Here is a 14,428-nt window from a genome sequence, read left to right as displayed (position 1 = left end):
CCTCTGTAAACATCTTAGTAAGCTTAGTGTGTATGTGCTTTTTAACGCCCTGCCTATGACTTGATAGACATCCTAAGGTTCAGTTTTCCTTTCCCTGAAATACTATCTTCGGCTTGATTGTTTTTAGTAAGCTCACAGAATCATTGTACTTATTGCCTGTATCTTCAGTTTCTTTTTCATAGATATTAAAAGGCTGGGCAGATGCTAGAAAGAATATGTACTTATCTATTTTTAATAATCAAAAGTAATTTTACACTTTTTGTGCCCATTGGTCTGTAATTTACCTAATAGATGTCACACTATTAATTGGCATATTTATATACTGTTGCTCAGATTGTCGGTCTCTTTAAGGTGGTCTCTATGTGCATGAAATCTCAGTATAAGCTCATCAGTGAAATGACCCCTAAAGACGATAACCCAGAAATTTTATAGTACAGAGATTGCATTATGTGTTTCAAAGTTACTGTAACTTCTAGCAACACATTAATTGCTATTGTTCACTTCATAAAATTTCTTGCAGGACTGGAGAAAATTGAACAACTTCAGAATCATGAAAATGAGGACATCTACAAATTGGCCTATGAGATCATTGACCAGTTCTTCTCTTCAGATGATGTACTTAATATGTTTATCATTTTCTTAGTTTTATATGCTAAGCAAATCTGAATGAAAGAATATAGTAAACTAGGATGTATATATAAAAATTTTTTCAATAGAAGTCTTAATAGGTATGTGACAATAATATTACTGTCTTTGAAAACAAATTTTAGTATTTTTAAATCTGGTTAGGACATTAACTCAAGAACAAAACAATAAGAATTTTTGTTGCACTGGATAAGCTGATTTCTTTCCAGTTCTCACGCATTTAAATTGGTAATAGTATGTCTATAAACGAAACAGAAAATAGTGATACCAAGCATAATGGCACTCAACTATAATTCCACCACTTCAGAGCTAATGCAGAAGAAAGACTAGGAAATGAATTGAAGGGTGTTCTTGGCTATGTAGTGATTTCAAGGCCAGCCTGGACTATGTGAAACTCTGCCTCAAAAAAGAAATCAAAAGTCAAGCAAACAAAACTAGTAGTACTAGTATAACCTACAGTAACCCCTTAATCCATATGTTCAAGTGTAATTTTGTTGGTGGTTAAAATCAAATAAGATGACGAAACAAGATGAGCACAGTAAATCATGAAAATGAACGGTATATACAATATGATGTGGAATGTTACAAAGTTACATTTATTCATAGTACCACCAAATAACAATTGTAAGTAAAGGATTGTTTATTTGGTTGGGTTTTATTAAAAAATGTTTTGCTGTATATGCCTGACTGTCCTTTGAACTTGGAGCAGTCTTCCTATCTAGCCTTCCAAGTGCTCCTTTTGGGTGTAAGGCACACACCACTACACTCTATATGAATTATGTTTTCAACTTTTCAAGATACAAGTTTCAGGGCTGGAGAAATGCACTGGGAGGAAGATGTTAAGAGGCCCGGCTTCTCTTCCAGAGAACCCAGGGTCAATTACCAGCTCCTACTTGGTGGCTCACAACCATCTGTAGCTCTAATTCCAGGGAATCCAAAGCCGCCTTCTTGCTTTCCTGAGTACCAGCTACCCCTGTGATTCACAGACATACATGCAGGCAAAATGCCCATGTAAATAACCAAAATTTTTAAGAACTCTAGTTTCATAACACATTTCCACATTACTAAAAAGAATAAAGCATTAGAAAAAGAAAATCATAGGCTATTAGACCATAGGACTAACAAGGGGACTCATAGAGTAAAGGCTGACAATCTAAATTCAGTACCCAGAACCATCCTATGTGATGGAAGGAGAGCACCCCAACTCTCCCAAGTTGTCCCCTGACCTCCACATGTATCCCATGTGGCATATGCCCCCACATGATAGATGGTGGGTGGGTGGGTGGGTGGATGGATGGATGGATGGATGGATGGATGGATGGATGGATGGATGCAACCAAGCAAATAGAGAAAACCAGCCTGGAGAGTTCACTCGGCAGTTAAGAGCACTTACTACTCTTGTGGTGGACCCACTGGTTTCTAAAACCCAAACAAATAGAAAAAGGATGTCGACACAAATCTTATTTAAATATGCAGTTAAATACATCATAAATAAGATCCAGACAAAACATACTCTCAAGGAAAGATGGTCTTAATCATGTCCCCTTTTGTTTGTTTTGTTTTTGTTTTTCAAGACTGGGTTTCTTTGTATAACAGTTCTCGCTGTCCTGTAACTTGTGCTTGTAGACCAGGCTGTCCTCCAATTCACAGAGATCCACTTGCCACTGCCTCCCAAATACTGGGATTAAAGGCCTGTGCCACCACCACCCAAATATTCAATTTGGAAGTCCTAAGTTGTAGTTAGGAATAGCAGAGTTACACAGTTCTAAAAGTATAAAGAGTGCATTTACTCCTGCTAATACATGTTTGTTTGTTTGAAGATTCGGGTTGTGCTTTTTGAGGCAGGTTCTTATATTGTGTATCACTGGATGACCTAGAACTCCCCGTGTAGATGAAACTCACAGGTAGTTCTTCGCTTTCCCTTCCCAAGTGCCGAGGTCAGTGCATGTGCCACCACGCCTCCCAAGTATAAGAGAGTATACTTCCTTACACTGTCTTAGATATAAGAGGAGTTACAGTGAGTACCAGTATTTACCCTCGCATTTAGAGTCTGAGGCCGGCTCCAGTGTTCTATTTCATAAGGTGTCCATCATGTATATTCTTGTTTCTTCACAGCCCTTAAGGAAGGAGTTTACAGGTGTTAGGATGGTAGTACATTCTTGGCAGACACTCATCACTTAGATGTGGTCTATCTTTTTAGAGAATAATGGGACTATTACTGTGATTCAGGTTTTTTATACTTTAAGACTAATCATCTCATTGTTTTTTCCTCTTTTCCTTCAGATTGATGAAGATCCTAGCCTTGTTCCAGAGTCAGTTCAAGGTGGAACATTTGGTTTCAATTCATCTACCAATGTACCAACAGAGGGGTTCCAGTTTTAGAGAGATGTTGTGGAAGTTAGGTACAATGCAGCACCGAGAAATATATATATATATACACATATATATAAAAAGGTTTGATCCATCAAGCTTGGCTCATGGGATCTGCTGCTGCATTAAATCGGGAGAGAAAATGTGAAGATTTCATTTGGAATCACAGAAAATGCCCAAATGAGTCAAGGTGGCGAGTGGGTGCGAGTGAGAATGAGTGGCAATGTAAGGAAAGCGTGACACAAATGCTTATTTAGGTTGAGAGTAAAGGGCTACAGGTCACTTCGGTGCCTGAGACGGAGCATTGACTTACTCTATCAATTGAGAAGTGAAATGCCATCATCATCAAGCCTTGTAAGCATAAAAGCGATGCCCATATAAGTCAAGGAAAATGAGCCCAGGCCTCGCTGTGAAGCAGTGTATGAATGAACAGTGTTGAATGAATGTCTGGCTCCGTGGTAGAGAAAGAGCCAGGTTCATCTTTCAAATCTAGGGCTCTTCACGCATGAAGCAGACTCCTAGTCCTGGAGTGACTGTGTAAGAGAGTATGGTTGTGGTGCTGTATGTGGACGCATGCAAGCTTGATTTGCCTTCAGGGGGCTGATAACAAACCTAGTAGATCATCAAAGTGAGATCCCAAGTGTTAATGTACACTGGACATGAGAACAAAGACCGGTTTAGCAGCAGACACTGGTTTACTCTGCAGCCTGTGTTGTCTATTCTCCCTCTACCTTACCCCCACCCCACCCCACCCCACCCCACCCGACCCCAACCCTTTTTTTATTTAGTTTTTATTTACTTTACCTAGTATGGCTTTTTTAGTTGCTTCTCAAGTCAGAAAACTTCAGGAAGGTTTCCCTGTGCATTTGCACCAGATGAGTGTTTGATGCTATGAAAAGCTTTCCATATCATCAAAACTAATTTGTGTAGATTTTTGCATGAAAAAAAATCATAAATTTCCCTCACAATAGACTGTGTTGCAGTACACAAGTTGCCATAATAGTATAAAATGTGCTTTAAAAGCCATTCTTTTCATTTTCAGAGATAACATAAAGATCTTTGCATGAGGTAAATCTACAGCATAGTTCATTTTTAGATTTTGTTGAGTCCTGTAAAGAAGAAAAGTTTCAGTTGTGATAGAATACCGTGCTGTGTTTAAATGTTAACTTGTTTTCAAACTTTGTTTTCTATGAAAATGATATGGAAACTTCTAAAATGGAATTTGGTGCATATGTACTGCTGAATAAAGACCGATGAAGAGGTTTGAGTAGATGTACAAATCAAGTAATGGTTTGAACACCTTTAATAATATGCCTAATCTGTTTAATTGTTTTAGAATCTTTTTATCTTAGATGTAGGCAGCCATGAACAATCTATTTTGAGCCACTTTAGGGAGAAAAACTTTGTATTTTTAAAACTTGCATAAAAATTATGCAAGTGGTTTTTATAAATTGGAATAATACCTCAGTTTTGAGGTTATGCACACTAAATTAAATATGTCATAAATTAATTTGTACAAAAAGAACTCTTTATAAGGTGGCTCATTGTAGGAAATCCTGTGCCTTCCCCTTTGAGCACAAGTGTTGCATGAACAACAGTTTGCTATAAGAAACATACCAGGTTAGCCACCATTAGCATCTATATCTACTTTGTGTTTAAAAATCAACTGGTAATTCTGAAACACTGTAGAATGGATAAAAATTATTTTGTGATCATAACTCTTTGTTGAACTAGAGTATTTTTGCAGCATTCCTTGTCATCAAAAAACATGGTTAAACTTTAAAACTAGAAGCAGCAGAAAACTAGCTTGTAAAATTTATTCAAGTAGAGTACAGGCTAGGCTGTCTTGGGGAAATAAACATTAAAACTTAAAGCAATGTTTTACATGGGGCGTGTGTGTGGTGTGTGGATTTCTTTTTCTATTTAATGTTTTTAAGAGTATACCTCAATGGCTCCTATTAGCTTCTTGTCTGTCTTAAACCTTTTTTCCTAGAACCAACATAAGACATGTCATAAGCTCTGTAATCTCATTCTGGGCGTATTAGTATTTCAGTTCACAGAACTTGTTCAGTTGACACCATCTACAGCTGCAATGTCTCCCTGTTGACACTAACCAAGGCTTTGACCTTCCTTCACATTGTCAAGAGGACTAAGAGACAGCTCGAGTTGTGTTTTAAATACTAACATAGCCGGCATGTGGCTCCAAATGATAGAATGATACAAGGCCTTTTATTTTGTTGTGTTTTGTTTTTTTCAGAAAGCTTAAATTCTGTTTTTTTAGTGAACAGTAGCCAGTGCAGTTCTAATAGGCCAATTACACAGAATAGCTATCCATATACATAAAGAATCCTGGTAGGTAGGTGAGCATGTCATTCTAGTTCTCTGTAAGCTGAGGCAGGAGAATTACCAAGTTCAAATCCTGCCTGGGCTTTATTGTCGTAAGATCCTGCTTCAGAAATTAATGTGTAGGAGCAATATTCCCATCTCTAAGGGCTACTACCTGAAGGTCTAAATATTTGTCTAAGGTCTAACCATGATCTCTATAGGACATTGATTTTTTTTTCCCCTAGCATTCTAAGGTGTGCTTTTGTATATCTGAAATTTGTCCCACATAAACAACTTTTTAAATATTCTTCAGTGATCTAGGAAATTGATTTAATTTTAACAGAAATCATTATATCTGATAAGGGGGAAATAGAGTAGTGAGTCTAATAAGCTAAATGTTCTTATTTTTCATGATCTTAAACTGCCATTTTTGACACCATGCCCCTCTCAAGTACTAAAAAGTGAGAATATTACATTAAGAAGTATGAGTAGTATATGTTTATTTTATAATTTTGAAAGGCATCAGTGATTGTGTGGAATGGTGAACCTGGTGTTTTCCATGTTGCACTAGGCCAAACCTACAGCATTTCTGTAATTGAAGCTACCTACACACCATTAAGATGCACGAGAGAGTTGGTACTTCTTGCTTTTTTTTTTTCTTTTTTCTTTTAAGCTCTAAAATGACTGGGTTTGTTGTAATATCAGTATAACCTATGGAACAATTTTCCAATTCTTTATTGTTTCAGATTCAACAAAAGTTAGAAATAAGTTTTTGTCTTTTAAGACTAATTACCTCAAGCTTGTTGCCCTAGAACATGACATGTTTGTTTCACAGTTTCTGTGGGTCAGAAATCTAGTTAAAGTTTGGTCAGATCCTCTACTCAGGGCCTTACAAGTCTGAATTCATCTGAAACGAGGGTTTTTGCTCTGTTTGTTCATGTGACACAATCCATTTCCTTGTAGCAATAGAGCTCCTGGCTGCTTGCTTCTTTAAGACTACCAGGAGACTCTCTGATCTCAGGGGAAGCCTGTGCCCTCCTTTGAAGGGCTGGCTTGGTAAGGTCAGGTCCCTCATCCCCCAGGGTGATTTCTCTTTTGATTAAACCCCAAACCTTCATAACACTTGGAAAATCCCTTCACATTTGATGCATCCTGCCCTCTAGCAAGAAGGTGTTGAACAAGGTTTGTGGTTTGCGTACCAGGTCATGTTGGGGGCTGTCGTACAGTCTACATATCATTAGGCTACAGAATCTCACAGTTGGGACAGTTTAAAAGTGATCTACCCACACAGTATAAGCTAAATTTTTTTCGTGAAGATTATCTATGAGAACCCATCAAAAATTCTGGTTCAGCTTACCTCCAAAGTACATATACATGCAGTTTCCATGTAGTGTTGCAATTTCTAGGAGTTCCTAAATTATACAATGAAGTGATTTATTCTAACCGTCTTAAAGAGTTATGAAAAGATTTATCCAAAGTCACATATTGTTAAGGGCCAGGTTAAGGTCTAGGTTTTTATTTCCACTGTTAGGCAGTGTTTTGAGTTACTATTTAAATTTGTAAACCAGTACAAAATAAACAGTCAAACCTTTTTATTGTCTAAAATTTTATTTTTAAATTATTGCCAACTATGTTAGAGGCCTAGATACTTGAGTGTCCTTATATCTTTTTTATGTGATTACTTATTGGCAAGATTTATTACATATCACCCAATAATTTAATATAAAGAAATCCAGATGACTCTTCAATATTATCCAAATACTTTACTAGCAAATATGTGCTTAAAATTTAGCCTCAATAGTTTAATTGTAAACTTGTTTAATAAATACATTATTAAAACCTGTTCTTTTTAAGGCTGGGGATACAGTTCAGTTGTATGATACTTGTCTAGCATGTGGGAAGCCTACCTAGCACATACATATATGAGAGAAGGGGAGTGTGTATACATGTATATTAACATTCATATGTATGGTTAAACATATAAATACATAGAAAAGTGTTGCTGCATAGGTGTCCAAATTAAAACACAGTGCACATTGATGGCCATAGTACAACCTTTCTTGTAAAGTTTGTACTCACTACGTTGCTGAGACAGGCCTGTCGTCTCTGTCTGCTCATACGATCGTCATGCCTCGGCCTCCACATGCCACTGCACTTTCCTATGTAGTACACATTAACTCTCAATAAAGAATGCCGTAAAGCCTAGTACGGTGATGAGAAGTAGGTGTCCACTGGACTTGTTTTACTATTAAATAATGCATTAGTTATATATGAGAAGAATAGAATTAACATGCTCCCCAACCTCCAGAGACTTAACCCAGCAATTCCATTAACGTGAATAGTCCTAAAAATAGCAGGCCCTTTAAATAATAGGTTTGCTCTGGATGTCTATGTCAAGCTGTTCTTTTTCTGACATTAATTTAATAGCTTGTGCTTTGTGAGACCAGCTAAGTATGCAGGAAAGTGCCTCCCCCCAGGACTGCAGCAGCCCCTTTCGGTTCCTGATCCTGCCCTGTTTCCTGTCTTTTCTCCACAAATTACATCTCCTGTGTATATCAAAGTATATTACCTTCTCCAACTTACTTAGTTTTCCCAAACTATCAGTTATACTTGTAATATTTATAAAGGTATTTGGGACCTTGTAAGATGGCTCACAGGGTTAAGGTGCCTAACACCAAGCCTGATGCACATTAGACCCCTGGAACCCACATGGTGGAAGGAGAGAACTGACTCTTGAAAGTTGGCCTCTGGTGCCCATAGTGTGCCCCTGTCTCTTACCCACACACACATAGCACACACTAGAAAAATTATTAGGAATGACCTTTCTATTTATATTCTTCTGTAACTCTTAAGGCTTGTATCCTTTTTTCCCCTAACTCTATTTGACTTTTGCTCTGGAAAGCTCTGTTGGACTGGTTTTGACTTTCTCTTAAAAATTAAAGAGGTTTGAATTGGGTCCAGGGTCAGGAGCTGCATGTAGCGATGGCTGTCCTCTAGTGATCAAGAACATCATATGACAAGAGGTGGAGCACTAGTGTGTATATGTGTGTCTTTGTGTGTGTTCTTTTACCTGGTGTCCTCTTATCCCATAAACCTTGCATCATGGGGGCTCTAATGACCATGGGAATTCTAGTGACCTTGGCTAGTTCCAAATGCTCCACCTGTAAATGCCATTGATAGATTAAGTTGTCACCCTTAATACCTCAAAATGGGTAAAGGCTTGGGAGACATAAACAACAGCAGTAGCTAATGAACTCTTTCTATAGTTGCTAGTTTTACCCAATGCTTCCTTCAATCTGCTTTTCACTCTAATTTGAAACAACTCTTAGGAATATCTAATAATCTACATGTTTATGGTAAATCTGTGGTTATTTGCCTTGCAGATATTCCCCTCATGTGCCTCTCCATTCCTCAAAGCCCTTCCTCATTAGTATATGCCTTCCTTTTTTACTCTGTGTATGTGTGTGTGTGTGTGCGCGCGCGTGCGCGTGCACGCTGTACATGCTGAACACCACTGAGCTACATCCCCAGCCTGCCTTTTTATTGTTTAAGCATATAGTAATACTAACTCTCCAAACTAAAGAGTGTCTTTTTCCAAAGAAATGGGGAAACCTTCCATAATTTGACTCATAATTGATGGGATGTTCTAGATAACCTCTCCCCTTACAGTATTAAGGGTTTTATCTCTGTTCAGCCCTGCATTAGACATAACTGTCAGGTATTCTGGATAGCTTCTACCTCTAGCCATTTCCCCCTTTGATTTGCCAATGTGCTGCCTTTGTAACAGGTGAAATCTTCAACAAATCTAGTACCTCCCAGTATTGCAGGTGTAACTCCTGCAGTTCTGCCACATCTCTATTTTTATAGCTGGCCTACTGCTCCTTAACACAGTGGCACCTCTGGCCATCTTAAACATTTGACCTGAGCCATTATGTGTGTGATAGAGCTGGTGCAGAAAAAACTTTGATCCTCCTTTGAACCAGTCCAGGATTGTCATCTAACTAGTAGCTTTGTTCTGGTCCAAATCCACTGTGGCTAGAGGTGCTAAGAGCACTGCAACCTTTGTCTTATCACTATCCCTGTAGTCCTTGTGACCCCCGGGAGCAGGGAGTAAGGGAGAACTTATCTCATTTGTATCCTGGCTTTTCTCAACTCCACTCTTGTCCCTCAAATAGTTTAAACCTGTGACCTTCAGGAAGTCAGGAATATAGCAAAGGCTATCTCCCATCCTTGCCATCCCCATTAACTCATTTTGCAATATGTGTTTTATGTTTATGGTGGTTTTTCAGTCTGTAGTGTCTGTTCACTCATTGCTTTCACACCTACGTTTCTTGTCTTTCTCCTGCTAGATTGTAAGCTCCTTAAGGGCAAGGTCAGCGTATCAGCAAAGCTCTGTAAACATGAACGTGCCTGAATTCTGTGGGCACCCAATAAAAGTGTGTGATGATGATGCAACTTCTCACATGACTACCTAAAAGTCTTTTCAACTTGAGTTTTTAAAATTTCCCTCATTACTTCAAATCTAGGGACTGTCTGTAGGAAGGAGAGAAACATTACTCCTTCATAGATGAAAGCTCGTTCCTTTTCTCCATGTCCAATCTGGATGTCTGGCATCCACAAGATATGGAAATGGGTCTTTGTGTGTTTTACAAATACCAGTTCATATACTATGAAGCAGAACCTTGTGTCTTCTAAGATTAATGGCATAGCTCTTTTTGAAGTGTTATTAAAATATTTTTCCATGATAACAGATTTTGCACAGAGCCCAAATCATGAAGGTGAGTAATGTAGAAATTGGTTGATGGTGCTGATTGACCGCATCAGCGCATAATTACAGGTTTGCCTGGACAGCAGTGCACAGGTAATCAACAGTGACCCTCATCTCTGCCTCTGTAGCCTCTTAGGTGTACTACCTCTTTGTGGGTTGTTTTGTTTTTAAAGATAAGCTCTTGCTTTATGACTCTTAATGCTCTCAAATCAAAATCTTCCTTCACCTCCCAAGTGCTAGGATTACAGGTGTGCTCTATCATACCCAACCTCTACCCTGCACTTACTGTACAAGATCTCTAAAAGCTCTCATACCCCAGCACACATTTAGAAAAAGAAAAAGCATAACATTCCTTAATATGTTCAAGGCCCTAGATTCAGTGCCCACTACCACATATAGGAAGTAAGTCTTAGGAATTTCTTTGATTTTTTGAGTATGTACACCGTTAGTCCAGCAGATTAAATCCAAGTAGAAGATCTGCTGAGTTCCTGAACAGCCAGAGCTACAAAATGAGATACTGTCTTAAGGTGAAGGTGAGGAGGCAGAGTCTAAATTGCTGATAATAGCAAGAATCATGTCGTCGGTTGCCAGGGACATAAAACATTCTTTGATTGGGGGTGGTCTTCATTATTTATTTGCCTCTTTAAGAGTACAAAGGAAAACTGGGGCCTTCTACCTGCTAACAAGTGCTCTATCACCTAGCCACACCCTCAGTCCTACACACACTGAATGAGTGAATACATGGGGAAGAAAGGACGGGTCCTTATCCCAGATGTGAAAGAGAGAGTGAGGAAGTCTCCAAGGACAGTGAGGACTAACAGCCAGAATATTGAGGAGGACCCAGGCTGAGCAGCACATGGTATCTTGGAGGTATGGTATCTTTAGGAATCTTAAGGGATATCATCAATTTGGTCCTTTAAATTTGTCGATTTGGTTATGAGACGAGAATGAAGACAAGAACACTGGAAAAAGTTTTAGAGCAGTTGGCCATTAAGGGTGTGCCTGAATATAGCATTGTGAAGTTGAAATAATGAAGTGGGGTGACCTACAACGTGTGGGGGGAAGAGGGTCAGCATGTTTTGTTTCAAAAGCTCCAGATCTAATTTTTCCTATTTTGTGGCACCGTGTCAGCAGTTTTCTTTATAAGGTGGTTCAGTGTTAAGCCTTATCCTAGCTCTAAAGTGACACAAGAGAACTGTTTAAATGATGCTTGGGAGATCCAGCTGACCATTTTTATCCCTGGATCCCAGTGGCCCTTGGGAACCATCTCCTCTCTTCAGGCCATGCTTCCTTAACTTGAGAGCCGTTCAAACGAGCCATTTCTGCTGGGTGTCATTTAGAAGCGGGGAGAATGTTTAGACTTTGTCCAAGAGCTAACTTCATATTCCAAATTAGAGAAAACTTTAAATGTTGCTGTAGAAAATCAGTGAAATCTCAATGTATAAACTCAACTAGGAGACAAGTTTAAAATGACCAACACTTTGCACAGATAACTTCATAGGGAAAAAATAAGTAGAATAAAGTAAGCAGAAAATATTTCATATTGTAAAAGATGTTCAACATCTTTAATCACAAGAAATATGTCCAAAAATGTTTAGATACTCTGTCATTAAAGTGATTTGCTGCTGTAAGGATACCTGATGGAGTACTACGTCCAGCTTGTTTCGAAGCATTGCAATTTCTTGGGAAGTTACATTACCTTCCTTGCAACCAACCAGTCCCACCCCTAGATAGTTGCTCAAGTGGAGCCATATAAAAAATCTGTACTTGAATACTGGGAGCTTTGTTATTCACACTTGGTCCAAACTGGAATCAGTTCATTCCATTGATATATCAATGTAATGGACTAGCACTCTCCCCTAAGAAGAAAGGGATATGAGATATGACAGTACATAGCAAGAAGGGTTATGCTGATGGTAGGAAGTCAAGTCCAAAAGCATGACACTGTGCTACTTGCTAATCTGATGGTGGATCTGAAACAGGCAAAACTAGAAAACATTGAGCAGTGGTAGCCATGCAGTAGGGAGGCAAGGGATATGTTCCAAAGAGTGAGGAGCTAATTATTATTTTTTTGTGTTTTTTTTTTTGAGACAAGGCTTTGCCTGATAGCACAAGCTGGCATCACTCTTGGCAGTCCAGCCCCATCATGTGTTGCAACTACGTGATTTATACTTCCATTTGAAAATGCTGCTGTTGGGAACAAAGAGCTTAGTGGTAGATCACTTGATAAGGACCGGGAAGTGGGGGGCGTGAACGGATGAGGTTTAAATTAAAAGTTACACAGTCTTTTGAAAGACGTTTACTAAATGGATTAATTTTACATACATGTTAAAAAGAAACAGGTATTGTGGTGGGCAGCGACACTGTATTAGGTCTTTATGACTTTATTTGGTTTTGATGTTTTTTAGACAGGGTTTCACTATGTTGGCCTGGGACTCACTGTGTAGACCAAGTTGATCTCTAACTTAAAAGCCATCCTCCTTCCTCTCCCTCCCTACTGTGGGATTATAGGCCTGTGTCACTACACAGCAGAAAGCAGTTTTAAATTTTAGATCATGCAAGTGTTTTGTCTATTTTTTTCTTCCAGAGTTATTTTGCCACCACAAGGTGGCAGTATTAAAGGCTTTCAATAGAAATGAAATGTTTTCTAATGAAATGACATGTTTTACAAACTTGTCTTAGGACATATTATTTTGGATTTTCTAAGGGCTGTATTGAGGATTGAAACCATGTTGAATATATTTCTATACATTATAGCATTTTGGGGAAGCCACATAAATATTCTCTTATTTCCTCATTGTGTCCTCATCTGTTTTGTAGCATTTGCTTTCACTAAAGAACTACGGCCCATGTGAGGAACAAGAAACAGTATGAAAGGCTGTAATGAAATGGCTCAGCCTTCTTCTCCCTCCCCCTTTCATTGCCTGCAAGGCTACTCCCAAAGCTTAAAATGATTTACCAACACCCTCCTATAGATTAGTGGATGCCAAGGTATGTTGTTGTTGTTTCTTCCCTGGCTAGTCTAAACTCACTACATAGGCCTCAAATTCATAGAGTTCTACCTAGCCTCTGCCTTCTGTGCTACCTACCACACCTGGTAGCTTTATTTTTCTATAGGTTGTTGTTGTTGTTCTTGGTGGTGGGGGTTGGGGTTGGGGTTTGGTTTGGTTTGGTTTTTTTGAGACAGAATTTCTCTGTGTAGTCCTGACTGTCCTGAAACCCAGCTAGCCTCAAGCTCAAGATTCACCTACCTCTGCCTCCTGAGTTCTGGGATTAAAGGCATGTGCCACCACAACTGGGTTTTTTGTTTTTGTTTTTGTTTTTTCTTTTTCAACCTTTTAAGCTTCTGGATTTTGCCAACTTTAGATATCATGCTTTAACTGTAACACAAAAGACAAAAGACTTAAAATTTGAGCTCTTTAAAGGTACTTTCTGGGCTGGAGAGATGGCTCAGCAGTTAAGAGAACTAACTGCTTTTCCAGAGGTCCTGAGTTCAATTCCCAGCAACCATATGATGGTCCACAGCATTTGTAATGGGATCCAATGCCCTCTTCTGGTGCTTCTGAAGACAGTGACAGTGTACTCATATACATAAAATAAATCTTAAAAAAAAAATACCTTCCACTCTCTTTCTTAGAATGTTTACCAAGGTATTTTAAAGAGTTTTATTGGTTCCCATGTTTCCTTTTTCTTTGATGGGGTAGGGGAGCTCAGGATCAAACCCAGGGTCTTGGACATGCTAAGCCAACACTGAGCCATGAACTCTTATCCCCAGTCCTGTACTCTATATGTCACCCTTTCTGTCTACTGTTTCAGTTTTCTCTGTTATCTTTGAACTCGGGTATATAAACAGATTATATAATTCCCTCGCCATGCTTCCCCTTTTCTGTCTCACCTGAAACATCACAAGAGTTCCTGTACCTAGTGTGGATTCATCCTGTTTGGCTAGCATGCATTTTTATAGATTTTTGGTAATGTTCTGGGGCTTTTTTTTCTTTGATAATGTTTTCTCTTTTTGGAACATAAAGGTTGAAATTTTTCCTTTCTGTGCAGTGTTAGAGATCAAACCCAGGTAACTCATGCACACTGAGTAGACACTACACACTGCACAACATCCCCACCTCCAGCATTCTCGGAGATCTCACATTTCCATCATCTACTTAGCCTTCTGCTGATCTCTTTTGCATGTCAGTAATTATAAATGTAAATGGGACAGTCATACAGGAAGATGTCAGCTTGGATTTTGATACTAGTGAAAGCAGTGCCTAACTTCAAAGGACAGGCAACTCTTACTAGTGACTAACAAGGCTGCTGACTTTA

At 38.8% G+C, this 14,428-nt stretch overlaps 1 protein-coding gene across 2 annotated transcripts in view; it reads left to right on the top strand.

The window, feature by feature from the left end:
- The window catches only part of Kpna4 (karyopherin subunit alpha 4), a 55,378-nt gene extending 51,904 nt beyond the window's left edge, over positions 1-3,474 (top strand). The window contains exons 16-17 of one of the 2 annotated variants that reach the window (NM_001014793.1): positions 521-615; positions 2,929-3,474. In NM_001014793.1, the coding sequence (NP_001014793.1) occupies positions 521-615; positions 2,929-3,027 (194 nt within the window). In that variant the 3' untranslated portion in view covers positions 3,028-3,474. Of the gene's footprint in view, positions 1-520; positions 616-2,928 lie in introns of those variants that run through there. The other variant, XR_010063626.1, reaches the window with a different exon arrangement.
- Positions 3,475-14,428: the final 10,954 nt, after the last annotated feature.

The sequence above is a fragment of the Rattus norvegicus genome, chromosome 2 (genome assembly GCF_036323735.1).
Source record: "Rattus norvegicus strain BN/NHsdMcwi chromosome 2, GRCr8, whole genome shotgun sequence".
NCBI lineage: Eukaryota > Metazoa > Chordata > Mammalia > Rodentia > Muridae > Rattus > Rattus norvegicus.
The sequence above is the reverse complement of the archived record's forward strand: the minus strand, read 5'-3'. Positions and strand labels throughout refer to the sequence as shown.